Here is a 14,328-nt window from a genome sequence, read left to right as displayed (position 1 = left end):
ACTATAGCCAGGCTCCAGAAACAACCAGATGCCCTTCAAAAGACGAATGGCTTAATAGAAACTGTGGTACATATTACACAATGGAATATTGTTGCATGCTGTCCAGAGAGATGAAGTCATGAAATTTCCTATACATGGATGTACATGGAATCTATCATGCTGAGTGAAAAAAGTCAGAGAGAGAGAGAGAGATTCCGCAGAAATACTCTCACTCATCTATGGGTTTTAAGGAAATACACGTCATTTTTGCAGCAATCCTCAGAGACAATGAGAGGAGGGCTGGAACTTTCCAGCTCACTCCATGAAGCTCACCACAAAGAGGTGGTGAGGTGCAGTTATAGAAATAACTACACTGAGAACTGACTATAATCATCGTGAATGAATGATTGAATTGGAAAGCCTGTCTAGTGTACAGGTGGGGGTGGGTGGGATGGAGGGAGATTTGGGACATTGGTGGTGGAATGTTGCACTGGTGAAGGGGGGTGTTCTTTACATAACTGAAACGCTAATCACAATCATATTAGTAATCAAGCTTTTTAAATAAAAATAAAGTTTAAAAAATTACACACTGTTTTGTATTATTGTGGGGAGATTTTGGAAATGCAGAAAAAAAATTTAAAGCTAAAAAAAAACACTGATAAATGATACTGTCCATGCATGTCCATATCTTGATATTACATTACACTTTCTGATTTTTACCATCCATTTCTACTATATAACTGTCATCTTTCTTTCTCGTGATCTTCCAAAAACCTTATATCCTAGGCAATGTGTTATCATAATCAATCCTTAGTTTCAAGGTAAAAAACTTGACACAAAAAACACTGTCATTCTCTACTGCTATAATGCCAAAAGTAGGCACTTAAACTCAGGCAGCTTTGGATCCTTTGACTTCTGTGTAGTACACAATGAAGTAAGATAACAAAATCATGATTATTGGGATAACTTGAATCTGTGTCAATTACAAACAACACATAGCAAAAGTGATATGCAAGTGACTTATATCATTGTTAATGTTGTGGCCATGAATTCAGACAGATTTGAAAGGGGTGAGCAAAGAGGTTATAACAAAAGTGAAAAAGATGAGAAATGAAAAAAATGAATATAAACTGAAAAAATAAGAAATAAGAAAATTAGGTTCCATAAAATAACATTGTTCCTAAAATAGAGTTGCTTCGTGTACTAAAGTTTGGGGAATTTTCACGTAAGGAACTCATAGATGGACAATTTTCCTTGAGATTATAAAGATTTTTATTTATTTTATTTACTACAACCCTTAAATATTTTGCTCCAAAGCACTTTTCAATTTAAAAGCACTTATGCAGGGTGTGTGTGAGTGCAAACAAAACAATATGTTTTATCAATAGGGACGAAGTTTGGTTATGTAGCTTCTCTATCCAAGTTTTAGAATGTGAAAGGTCTCTATAAAAATGGAAATTTTTAGTCTATGTGTCTATTAAACATGTTTAAAATCTGCATAATGACTGAAGATTAAGTAATTTTTTTAGTTTTGTCTTTGTTTTTGTTTTTTTTTTTTTATTGTGACTGAAGTTCATTACACAGAATTATTTACAGTTCATAGTGACAATGAATGAAGGGCTTTCCCACCACCACTGTTGTCCTCCCTCCACTCCTGTTCCCAGCTTGTCTCCCACATATCCCTCCTTTACCCCCCCGCCAGAATCCTAGTGTTACTGGTCTCCACCTTACAGCTTGTCATAGATATGGGTATCTATTCTGTTGGTGTTCCAGTCTGGTCATTTTTTATTTACACCTTACGTGTTCATATGACTGGTCTTGGTAGCATTCTATTCCCCCCTCAATTTATGAGGCTGAATGATTCAAGTTATGCTATTCTGTTGGAGATAAAAAGGTTAAGAAAAAGAGAAGAAAAAACTTGGTATCAACTACTAAAATAGAAATTAAAAAAATCACCAAATAATATCCACAAAAGAGAAAAAGAAAGGAAAAAGTGGAAGAAAAAATAGAAGTGAGAATTAAGTTTTAACTTTAGTTTATACAAATTTAAACATTTATACAAAAGTCATTCATCGTGGAGTGCAGAACTAACGGGTATTTTGGACTGCATAGCTCTATCATTTATTCAGAATAGAATTTTATATATTATAGGGTTCATAAAATACATACTGTTCTACTATGAGCCTGGAGAAAAATAATTGTGAATTATCTAAATCAGTAAAAAAAAACTTGTTTTAAAAAGATTATGACTTAGAAGAAATCTCCAATCATCTATAGAAGTGAAGTATAGAAGTGAAGCAAGAAAATACCTATTTGTAATACACTGTCATTGATAAAAATATTTTGTTGCTATTGTTGTTAGAGTCAAGTATGTAAAGCAATATATATTGCCAGATATTGTATATGTTTTCAGATACTGATTAATGTAATCTGGCTGAGAAATATACAGCAAGCTAAGATGCTATAACATTTGCTAGAAAGATTCTAAGCATACAAAGTCTTACGATCCTGGTGTGCCATCAAGGGCGATAATGTTGTAAGATTCACATACTGTTAAATTCTCCACTCTTGGGAACAAATGTTAGGATTTTTTGTTTGGTTTGTTATACAGAGACAAGAGAAGAAAATCTTTGTGTGGTTTTCATTACTCTGTATTCTTTTCCCTGTTTATATGAATGAGTTTACAATACTGTCCTCAATTAGAGACATACGAGATGAAAAGAGAAGAGAGAGAGAGAAACTATGATTTCTGGCTAGATAGTCACTTGCCAGATGGTGAAGAGCTAGGCCTTAGGCTAGTTTTGTGTGAACAGAGGGGCTTGATATGTTTCTCTCTGAAAACCACAGTATGTACCCGAACAAGAGATCTATGGAGATTAGACTCTAGTTCTGAGTACATGAGTCAGCTTTTCCTATAGATCTTGCCAACTGACCCTTCGGCACAGACAGCTGTTTGCTGCATGAATAAAGCCTCAATGTGGAAAAGTGTGTGTGTGTTGGGGGTGCATAGGAAAGGTCAGCCAGCATTTTCAGGGACATCAGTTTTAGTTCTTTCCAGATACTGAAATAGAGAGGACAGAACCTGGAACAAGGTACAAGGTTCCTACTATAAGCTCAAAGGTTAGGATGGAGGACTATGGCTCCTGGTAAAGAAATGAAAATACATGATTAAAGGCAACTGAAGTTCAGTATTATAAGGGATGGGGGGAGAAGTGAGATACAAATGCATTAAAATGCATTAAAAATTACAAATGCATTTCTATCATTATTGAATGCTAGAAAGAATAGTTTGAAGAAAAGAGATATGGTTGAGAAAACTGGTTTGATGGAGGTTAAACAGTAAAGAGAAGTATAATGGTGATAAGAATAATAGAAATGTAAGAATTGGAAAACAGTTGGGTATTATGTTAATTAGCTCTACCTTAGCATGACAAAATGTGAACAAAATTTCATTGTGTTAGAAAACAAGGGTTATATATTTTAAATATTTTATTTTAGAAGATATCAGCTTTATTCAGCGACATAGCTGAGGCCAAAAAGCCCCAAAATCAGCCCTCAATAAAAGCCCGTGATATTTTAAATTTAAATAATTTCTAGAGTTAGTTTTATTGGCAGTATATAGAATATATCAGATTTAGAGGTAAAAGGTTGGTCACATGATAATATTAAACATATTAATGTTAGACAAAAGGTCAATGGTAGACACTAAAATTTAATTTCTACATAGCTGTAGAAAACTACATAGTTTTCAGATATCATATATAGGTCATTAACTTAATCACTTATTTTTAAATTTTTGCTAAATAAAATATTTATTTACTCAAAGAAACATTGTGTTACTGTGCAATGTCAAGTAATAAGAATTCAATACAAAAAAATAAATGTTTTATGTGTCAAGAAATACATGGTCCAGTGAAGTTGACATAGCATGAAGACAATTGTACACTTCACAAAAGTAAGCTTTCTTGTATTATGCTTTCTAGTTAATCTTAGGAAATCTAAAGCCAAACCACATATTATTACACTGTTATTGCTATTTGATAGGTGATGGATCAAATCTCAGGAAAATTAGGTGACTTTTGCAACATTATGTAAGAAATACATAATGGCATCTTCAAAGCAAAGTCTTTGAAACAAAACTGATGTTATGTAGACATGCTATCAAATAAATATTATGTGATTTCTGATATAATTATCTGTAAAGCACTCTGAATAGTGTCTCACATATCATAAATAATGTGTATCCCTATATCACTGTTATTATTATAATAAGTACTTTTCAAGCAATAACACAAAGTAAAAGTTATATATTCAAAGTGTTTAGTTAAAAGAAGTCAGAATAGTGGAAATTAGTCAAAAGAAGTATGAGGTAAAAGAATGCAATATATGTATAAACTTTTCAAGTAAGACAATATTTTTCAAGGACTTTTAAAATGTTTTACATGCCCTGTTACCTTGCGCATAATATGTTCACCATTTTAACATGTATGGATATTTAAATAAAAAGAAATGACAGAGAATAAGTGTACTATTGCACTCTATCTTGTAAACAAAGATTATATAAAAGAGGGAAATAAAAAGAAAACCATCAAAAGAAGGAAGAAGTGCATAAAGTTCCAATCCCAGAGTTCACAGATGGGAAGGGTAGACAATCTATAAAACTTGCTACTCTTCACATGCACTTTCTACTTAAAAAGAAAATTCCCATTAAACTTTTTTTGTGTGACACAAAGAACAAAATATAAGTGCACTCAAAAAAACAAGAATATGGGCATAAATAATAAGGAAATACTTATATGTGTAATAAAACATTGTTGGAAGAATAATGACCTGTAACCTTACATTTACAGAAACTAAGCTACATAATTTTCCACTCTCACAAAGACCAGCAACACAGGTACCTGAAACTAAAGTTGCATTTTTATTGGCATCATTCACCTGACATGTTTAGGTGTTTAAGAAAAATCGTAAAGAACTGCTAATTTAATACTAAAGACCAAGTGTTTTGCCATCTTAGTTATTCAAAATATATAAATGACTAGTTATATTTTCTTACAAGCAAATAAACATTACTATGTCTATTAATATACTTATGGGGAACTAACAAAACATTGATTCAAGTACATCACTCATAAGATTTTTCTCTTCCACTCATATCTCAAAAGGGGATATAAATGTTAAGCATTATAATATTTGACAAAAATAAATAAGCATGGAACAGTGCCATATAAATCAGTAATTTCTATTTCTTATAAAAGGATGTAGGGTCTTGCTGCTTTTATTAAACTATATGTTTCTTCTGATCTTTTATTTAGCACTAAAGCTTAGTGATAGATAAACAGGATCATAAAACATCTTAACTACTAGTGACCTTATTTCAATTAGATAAGAGTCATAAAATTATATTACAGAATCCTATTTGCTCAGGGATACTATCAATTTATTATTTCACATTTTATATTATAACTGTACAGAGAAGAATCTGTAGGGTTTTCGTAATGGAATCCTGGTTTATGTATTTATTAAATGTCTATTTTTCTATAAAGAAATGGGAATAAAGGTTCAAAGACAATCCCCCTGTGAATGAAAACTGTTGCCCACTTGCTGGCTTTTTTGTTACAAAACACTATTATTGTTTTTTCTCAAATGTAAACTCTCAGTGTACTTGAATTCTTTGAACAGGTTCTCAAGAATTCCTGTTTATTGGTCCAAGTTCAAAAACCTAAAGAAAAGTTGAAGAGGAGTAAATAGAGGCTGAACACATAAAGTCAACTCTAATACTACCACTACTTCCTTCAGAATGTGGACAAGTTAAAAATTTATATTCCATAGCTTTTAAGATATCTGATTTCACTACTTCTCAGAGGTACAGCAAAGGAAAGAAAGTTATTATGTAAACAGCTTTCCAGAGTTTGTCCTATTGTGTAAACAAAGATTTCTTTCTTTTAAATCCTTGCTTTTCCATAGCTTGAATATTTCCCTTTGTGAAAGAGTCAATGGAAGGAGAGCTGTAATTGTTTTCTCAGGCTATTTGGTCCATGAGCTTGAACTGCAGAGTATAACCAGAATCAAGTACAGGACCACAATTTACAGTATGTCCAGCAGAAAGAAAACGATTCTATGTCAGAGTGAACTTGGAAGTAATTTTGGAGAGTTATGCTTCATTGAACTTACCAAACGGTTCTGAAGAGTCCTGCAGAATATTCTTTAACTATTTTTAACCCATTTTTTTCAAACATTTTTACAACAGAACAGGATTCTCATCTGTAGTATATTCAACAATCAAGAACATCAGAAGAAAAATTGGCCCAGAAAGAGAATGAAGGAAAGCAACCATGATAACAGCTTTTGTGTGGAAAACCTGAAGAGCTTTCTATGTATTATGTTTAATTTGTGTGATATCCTTTCAATGTAACTACAGATATAATGAGAAAACACGATGAGAAAAATGATAACCTATCCTAATAATGATGCAAATAAGAATAGAAAAATGATAGTAGACATCTGATATCTGGTTCTGAAGTTGAAGTTTATAGTAAATAATTAAGCAAAAGGCTGTTTTATTTATTAATTTATTTTTGGTTTTGGGGTCACAACTGGCAGCTCTCAGGGGTTACTACTGGCTCTCTGCTCAGAAATTGCTCCTGGCAGCTCAGGGGACCATATGGAATACCTGGATTTGAACCACTGACCTTCTGCATGCAAGGCAAATGCCTCACCTCCGTGCTATCTCTCCAGCTGCTTATTTTTTTTGTTTTTGAGCCACACCCAGTGACCCTCAGGGATTCCTTCTGGCTATGCTCTCAGAAATCAATGCTGGCTCAGGGGACCTTATGGGATGCCGGGGATTGAACCGAGGTCCATTCTGGGTTAGCCACATCCAAGGCAAATGCCTACCTATGTGCTATAGCTCTGACCCCATCAAAACTCTTATATGTAGATGTAAAGAGCATGAACTACATGTACTATCAGTATATGTAAAGTATATTATACTTTTATTATAAAGGATATTATAATAAAAGTATGTTATGCTTTGAATAATTCTAAGCACCGTGCTTAATTTAACAAAGCAAAAAATTTTGATGCTTAGAGAATAAACAATTTACAGAAACACAAAGAAAATCAATGATACTATATATCTTCTGAGATTAGACGAGATAGGGCGTATTCAGGGTGGTATGGCCATAGACGATACTATATATCTACGGAAGCAGTTCTTCAGCCCTTTAGGATAGTGCTCAATCCACATGACTACAGAATGCATAGTGTGTAAAAGCAAGAATTTCGATGAGAAAAAGGAAACATAGCCATGGTACAGCAATTCTACTTCTCCAGGGTTCACATTTTCTCATTCTCCTTTTTCAGCTATATCTAAAAGTATCATAGCTCCTTATTTAATCTCTAAAATATTGATTTATCATCCTGCCTATTTTCATTTGCCTATTTTATTTTGTTTTTTTTTGGGGGGGGGTTGGAGGGGGTTGGTCAGAGAATAAAGCCTTGAGCCCTCTCTCTGGACTCTACCACCAGTTTTTCATGATTCTCAATCTTAAGATAATGAAAAAGAAATGCACAGTGTTACTCAAAGAAAAAGTTATATAATAATACAGGGGATTATGTGTTTTAATTTATGTATAGGACTTGAAAAATGAAATTCATGAAAATAAATTTCTCTCATAAAAATGAGAGAACATATTCAAGACTTAGTTCTCCAAATTAAAATTGTGCTTTAACAATATTTTAAAGAAATTCTGTGGTCTTTATTGCCACTGATCAGACCTACAACAAAAACACACATATACACTTATTACAGGTAAATTCTACACCCCAAAATTAAAGAAAAAGAGTACACACATATTAATGTAGTCCTGTTATTAATTTGCTTTGCTATGATTGAACTGCTAGCCTGTGATAGAACCCCATCATTAAGAGGACTCCAGATAAATTCCATGAACTTTATTTTACAGTTCAGTATGATAAAGTTGAGTTTTGTTTTTGTTTTGGGTAAGAAATATTTCCATTTGTTTTTTTTTTCCTATTCCTTAACAATAGTAACAATGCTAATTCTTTGCTTAAAAACAAAGAAAATTTGTCAGTTGTGGGTTTTTGTAGTGGGGAACTTCCATGCAGTTATTTCTTTTTTCCTTTTTCTCCATAACTCAACCAATGCACTATGAGTGATTTTTTCTTGGATTATTGTGTTTAACTGCACTAGTTATTATTATATTTTTAATAAAATGAAGTTAGAAAGCCTTTAGCATGTTAGCTAAGAGTAGACAGGTTAGTTTTAGACTTCAGAAGTTACTAGCAGATGATGACACATTTCAGAAAAAAATGGCGTGAACAAGAAAAGGCAAGTATCTAACACTCTCCAAAATAAGGCTTTTTTTAAGTATGATATTTTTAAAACGGCTTTAAGTAAGAAAAGTCTGGTTGGTGAATGTTGGTTAAATATATAAATGACTAGATCATAGTTACGTTAAACTACATTCTTAAATTTAAATTTGATGGGAAAGGCAAATTTTGTTAAAATGAATTTTAAGAGTAAAATTATCATTTTGAGGAGGAAATATTCACCACAGGTTTATGTTATGGGACTTGCCAAAAGGAAAGAGAAAGAATGATCATTGTATTGTATTCTCTCCTTATCCTTTCCAATTTGAATAAAGCAGATCTCTCAGACATCCATGAAAGAATGTTTTTCTATACTCTTTAGGGATTGGTTCAAGATGGAGTGTGTGATCAGCCTTGCATTTGCACCTTACCTGAAGTGCTTAGTAGCCATCACCTGTCCTGCTTAATAAGATAATGCAATTCAATCATGCCCACCTTATACACATTAATTTCTCAAAAGGGCTTAGTGAGTACAGAACAAGAAATAAAACTAAAGATGTATTTAGAAATATTTTTTATTCCCCAAATCTGTATTTTAACAAAAATTCCCAATTTGATTTCCATTAGTCAGTCAGTTTATATATATACTTACTGCTATTTTATTATGGTTAGTAATAAAAGGATGAGTAAGAAAAAAAGCCCTGTGAAATCTATACTGAGACAAATAAACAGAAGACTATTTTTAACCATTATGTATGACTTAGAACCTCAGATGGAAAATAAGAATGGTAAAATAACGGACTACACATAGTTATAGTAGATCTAAGATAAACAAATATGATGTATTTAGGACTGCATTAAGTGCAGACATAGTGATACATATGTTGGATGGAAGGGAAAAAGAAGAAAATACAGCCCCAAATGATGAGGAATTCATGATTAAAAATTACAGTGAATGAGAAAGAAGACAGGTGTGAGCTCTGATCACCATGGACAAGACAGAGGAGGAAGGCCATGAAGTGGAGATCTCAGATCTGAAGTCATGAGTTTCTGGTGAGATTAGAAATAGGAATATGCTGCAGGATATTGACAAGAAAGAGTATTAACAAGAAACAAGAGAGTTCTCAATATGTATTCTAACAACAATAATTATGAATGGTTACACAGTCATGTATGGGCCTGACTAAAATGAGAAATGAGCCTTCAAGAAAGCAAATCACCTCAATGTTGTTATTAAAAAAATAACTTATATAACATACATATTAGTGGGAGTGGAGAAGAGTTATACAGAAAATAACCAAAATACGGCACTGGAGAATGAGAGGAGGATCTCAGAGTGGAGGAACATAAGACGCTGGGTCCTCAATATTGGAGCAAATAGAGCATCACCTTTCGGCTGGGGTGGCAGAGTACAAGCAAGGCATGAAAACGGGTAAAAATCATCAGATTATTGATCCCATGAACGCAGAGCCTAAAAGTGGCCTGAAAAAATAAGCATGGGGGTTGGGGGGATGTATACAGTAATACAGGGAGTGGGAGGCTCTAAGGAAGAGTTCCTTTTAACCTTATCAAAAATAAATCACAGTGCTAAAGTAGAATGGAAGAAGAATTAAGAGAATATCATGACCAAGTAAACCAAAAAACCAAAAACCAAACAAAGAAACAAAAACTGTGGGAGTAAGAAACAAAATGAAATGCTTTGTGTATATATTATCAACAATATGTTTTTAAATTTAAATACGTAAGTGTCTGAACGTTTTTTTCTGAGCTTTTACTGGGAGACAGTTGGACAACTGCCTTTTAAAGCCCCCGTTAGTCCCTGAGGTCAGAGAAATAGCAGACATAGAATAAAAATGTTAGAACACAAAGAGGAAGGACCGGAGTAATAGCACAGTGGTAGGATATTTGCCTTGCATACAGACAGCTCAGGATGGACCAGGTTCAATCCCCGGCATCCTATATAATACCTCAAGCCTGCCTGGAGTGATTTCTGAGTGCAGAGCCAGGAGTAACCCCTAAGCGTTGCTGGACATGGCCCAAAAAAAAAAAAAAAAAAAAACAAATAACAAAGAAAACACAGAGTGGTGTTCATTTTGCAAAGGAGAGAAAGACAGAATTCTGCTTCTTGTGTAGCCTGGGCATATAGAGGGTTTATCAGGTCAGGGACGATTGGAAGAGTGAAGCTGGGACACAATTCAAATGGGCAGGGCTACCTGCCATGAGCACTCCCACACACAGCTTGCATTCAATCTGTCTGATAAAACGAAGCCCTGAGTAACAAAAGTAAAATCAAAAGAGCAATAAATGTAGAAAAGCAATTTAAAAAATATTCAGTTATTTCTGGACATTGCCATCAAGCAACGAAGACCAGTATAATACATTGCTTTATTTTTTCAAAGCAGCCTGAATATGAGTTTAATCTGAATTATGTTGAGAATAGTTTCAGTGATTTTCTTGAATAATTTAACTTCAGGCAGCCCCTAGTGTTCAGAAACAGGAATTCTCAGAATCTGACTAGCCTAGGCACTAGTTTAATAAAAAAATCACGAAAGTGTTTGCTTTTTGTTTTGTTTATTAAGCAACTGAAATCTATAAACAAGAGGAACATTATGACTTCCATTTAGTAAAACAAATGACTGTTTTATAGACCATATTCTCACAATGAAAATGTGGCAATCAAAGGACCTCACACAATGCAAAATGATCAATAAAGACAGAGTAGACTGAAACACAGCAAAACGAACAGAATTATAATTAGTGTGCCCAAGTACTGGACTCTGAACTAGTTGAGGAATTGGGGAAATGAAGTCTAAAATCATTAAACCTAATGGATTTCCATTAGTCAAAGAAACAAGCAAAGAAAGCCAGAGAAGAAAAAAGAATAAAATACTGTTTCTCAATAATGACTCAACTTTAATAAAAATAAACAATAAAAATGTCGACCTATAAGATCTGGACCTATCCTTATTAACAAAAAAGAGCCCCTCATAGTGGCAGACTGGTGGATAAGCAGCAAATGTGGGAGGAGAGAAACTAATGAAGAGAAGTCAACACTGGTGAAGAGTTCAGCATTAACAACTATGTCTGAAACCAAATCATATATCAATTTGTAATTTCAATGTGACTGAATTAAAAATTTTTTAAGTTTGGATCAATTCACAACGTCTGGTTGACTTTTATTTTAAGAGTTCTGCTATAGATATCCTTAGGCCTTTTTTTATTTTTCAAAGCTAAATACATCCTCCCTTCCACTACCATCTCCTCTCTGCCCTCAACATTTTGATAGGCATGTTCGGATCATTCATTTCTAAACTCTAAGAAAGACTAAATTTGGGCTGAGGGAGCACAGCAATTTTTTAGGGAATGAGAATGAAGTAACATTAAACGATATGGACAGACCAGTTAACTCCTGAACTGATTGCCTCCTTGGTACTGGGAAATAACTATTAGGATTTTGACTCAACTAAAGTAATGATTTTTTACTCCTGTTTTATTTCTTGGCTTCCAGGACACACTGAGTCCTGACTACTGTCTTCACTCTCCATATAAGTGTATTGTTGGGAAGCTGAAAAGAAGCTGACAGAAATGATTCAGGGTTGAATCTGCCAATTAAAAGGAAATGTTTTTGCTTTATCCAAAATAATTTTAAATAATTATAAATATAGCCTTAAAATCTCCTTTGTTGTGCTAAATTTGACATGTGTTTCATGCTACATTTAAAAATTTTTTATAGCCAAGAATTGTTTTAACGCCATATATTAATCTAAGGAAGGGAAAATATATATACTACCTGACAAGACAACTTCAATAAGATCACCTTCCTGGATATCACTTGCAGCTTTCACCAGTTGAAGGATATTTTCAGAGGTAGGGTCATGGCGAAAAAGCAGGATCTTATCATACATTCCATAGAAACCACATTCAGGGAACTGTAAATACAAATATCGACAATAGGTTAATTATCAAAACCTTCCTAAATTCATAATAAAAACAAATAAACATCAAAGCATAAATCATAAAACACTGAGAAAATTAAAGTATGTATAGGTAAAATCAATTAAAAAATTTTGGCCATATAATTGATATTGATAAGACACCAAGTTAGGAGATAAAAAAGAAACATATACAAAAAGTATTGTGATTACCATCTTGATTGAGAGTGCAAGGAAGTAGAAGATAGCATAAGATTAGAAGACATTTCTTGTAGTAGTGTAGTTAAACAATGTGCATTTGCAAATACAATCTAAACAAATTCCATTACACAAAGTACGTAAATATGTTTGCAATAAATGGCTAATTCAATTTGGCAAATTGAAAGATAAGACAGTAAATCTGAAAAACATTTTACTCCGGGGCAAAAAGAGGACAAGTGTTTTATCTATATTCCTGAGACTAGGGGATTTCTAAAAGGGAAGACCATTTCTCACTTCAGTGGCTGCATTAGTATTTATGTATCTAACACAAATAAATAAACATCATAGGCAAAATGATTTTAAGCTTATGGGATATAGATTCTCTTCAGGAAAAATCTAAGATTTTATCACTAAAATATATTATCCAAATATATTGCAAATCAAATAAATTTTTACAGATTATAAACCTGAAAAATTAAAAATGGTAAAATACTATGGTGATATTAACAATCTATATTATTTTGGCATTCTCCTTCCTTGTAATGCAAGATAGAACCCTATAGTCCAAACAGTTATAACTGATTAGTTCCAATTAAAAAAAAATTGGGGGGGGGAGTGCCACAGCCCATGAAGCTTAGGGGTTACTCCTGGCTATGTAATCAGAAATTGCTCCTGTTTTGAGAGACCATATGGGAAGCTGGGGATTGAACAGCAGTCTGTCCTAGGCTAACGCACACAAGGCAGATGCCTTCCACTTGCACCACCGCTCTGGCCCCTTAAAATGTATTTTTGACTAAAAATGACGTTATTAAACTCTGAAAACCAATTTCAAATTGATGACAAAATTACAAACCTATAATCTCATAAGTAACAAAAGAGAAAGTACATTTGCACCAATACTGAATACTTTGATTGAATAAACACCCCTAAGTAATTCCTTATGTAAATGGACTCTTTTAATTTTATATAACATCTACTAATGATTATGTATTAGAAATATTTAATAAATTGATATCTGTAATGTAGTGGGAAAAGGCACAAGTCAAGGAGAAATAAAAATTCATCTTTTTTTATTAAGAAAAGTCTCTGAGGGCAGGAGAGATAGCATGGAGGTAAAGCCTTTGCCTTTCATGCAGAAGGTCATCAGTTCGAATCCCAGGGTCCTATATGGTTCCCCGTGCCTGCCAGGAGCAATTTCTGAGCATGGAGCCAGGAATAACCCCTGAGCACTGCCGGGTGTGACCCAAAAACCAAAAAAAGAAAAGTCTCTCAAACAGTGCTCAGGTAGTCCAGTGTCACAACTAGAAAAACTGATGATGTGACCCTAGAGTCTAAGGATATAATGTTGCTTTAATTTTGACTGCTAGGGACACCAAGGTCCTCACTATCATAGAGCTTAGGGGCCTCCAGGGTGACACTCAGCGATGCTTAGGGCAGGGTTCATGCATATAGTGCTAGACATAGACTCTGTGAACCTCTCATGAACCTTTGACCCCGATCCCTCCCCCCACAAATGTTCTTTCTTGTCTCTATAATTGGTGAAGGATCTCAGTTCTCTGATACAGATCTTTTTTTTTTTTTTTTTTTGGTTTTTGGGTCACACCCGGCGTGCTCAGGGATTACTCCTGGCTGTCTACTCAGAAATAGCTCCTGGCAGGCAGGGGGGACCATATGGGACACCGGGATTCGAACCAACCACCTTTGGTCCTGGATCGGCTGCTTGCAAGGCAAACGCCACTGTGCTATCTCTCCGGGCCCCTCTGATACAAATCTTAAGAAAATGTTATTATACAGAAATATCCAGAATGAGAGTTTCTGAGAAACCTTTTAGTTTTGGGGCCATATCTGATGGTGCTCCTCGTTCTGTGATGCCAGGGATTGA

At 34.0% G+C, this 14,328-nt stretch overlaps 1 protein-coding gene across 2 annotated transcripts in view; it reads right to left on the bottom strand.

Annotated features, from left to right (window-relative positions):
* The window catches only part of PRKD1 (protein kinase D1), a 309,530-nt gene that overhangs the window by 125,252 nt on the left and 169,950 nt on the right, over positions 1–14,328 (bottom strand). For both annotated transcript variants that reach the window (XM_049766580.1, XM_049766581.1), the window contains exon 2: positions 12,104–12,242. In XM_049766580.1, the coding sequence (XP_049622537.1) occupies positions 12,104–12,242 (139 nt within the window). The remainder of the gene's footprint in view (positions 1–12,103; positions 12,243–14,328) is intronic.

This window comes from Suncus etruscus, chromosome 2, assembly GCF_024139225.1.
Source record: "Suncus etruscus isolate mSunEtr1 chromosome 2, mSunEtr1.pri.cur, whole genome shotgun sequence".
NCBI lineage: Eukaryota > Metazoa > Chordata > Mammalia > Eulipotyphla > Soricidae > Suncus > Suncus etruscus.
The sequence above is the reverse complement of the archived record's forward strand: the minus strand, read 5'-3'. Positions and strand labels throughout refer to the sequence as shown.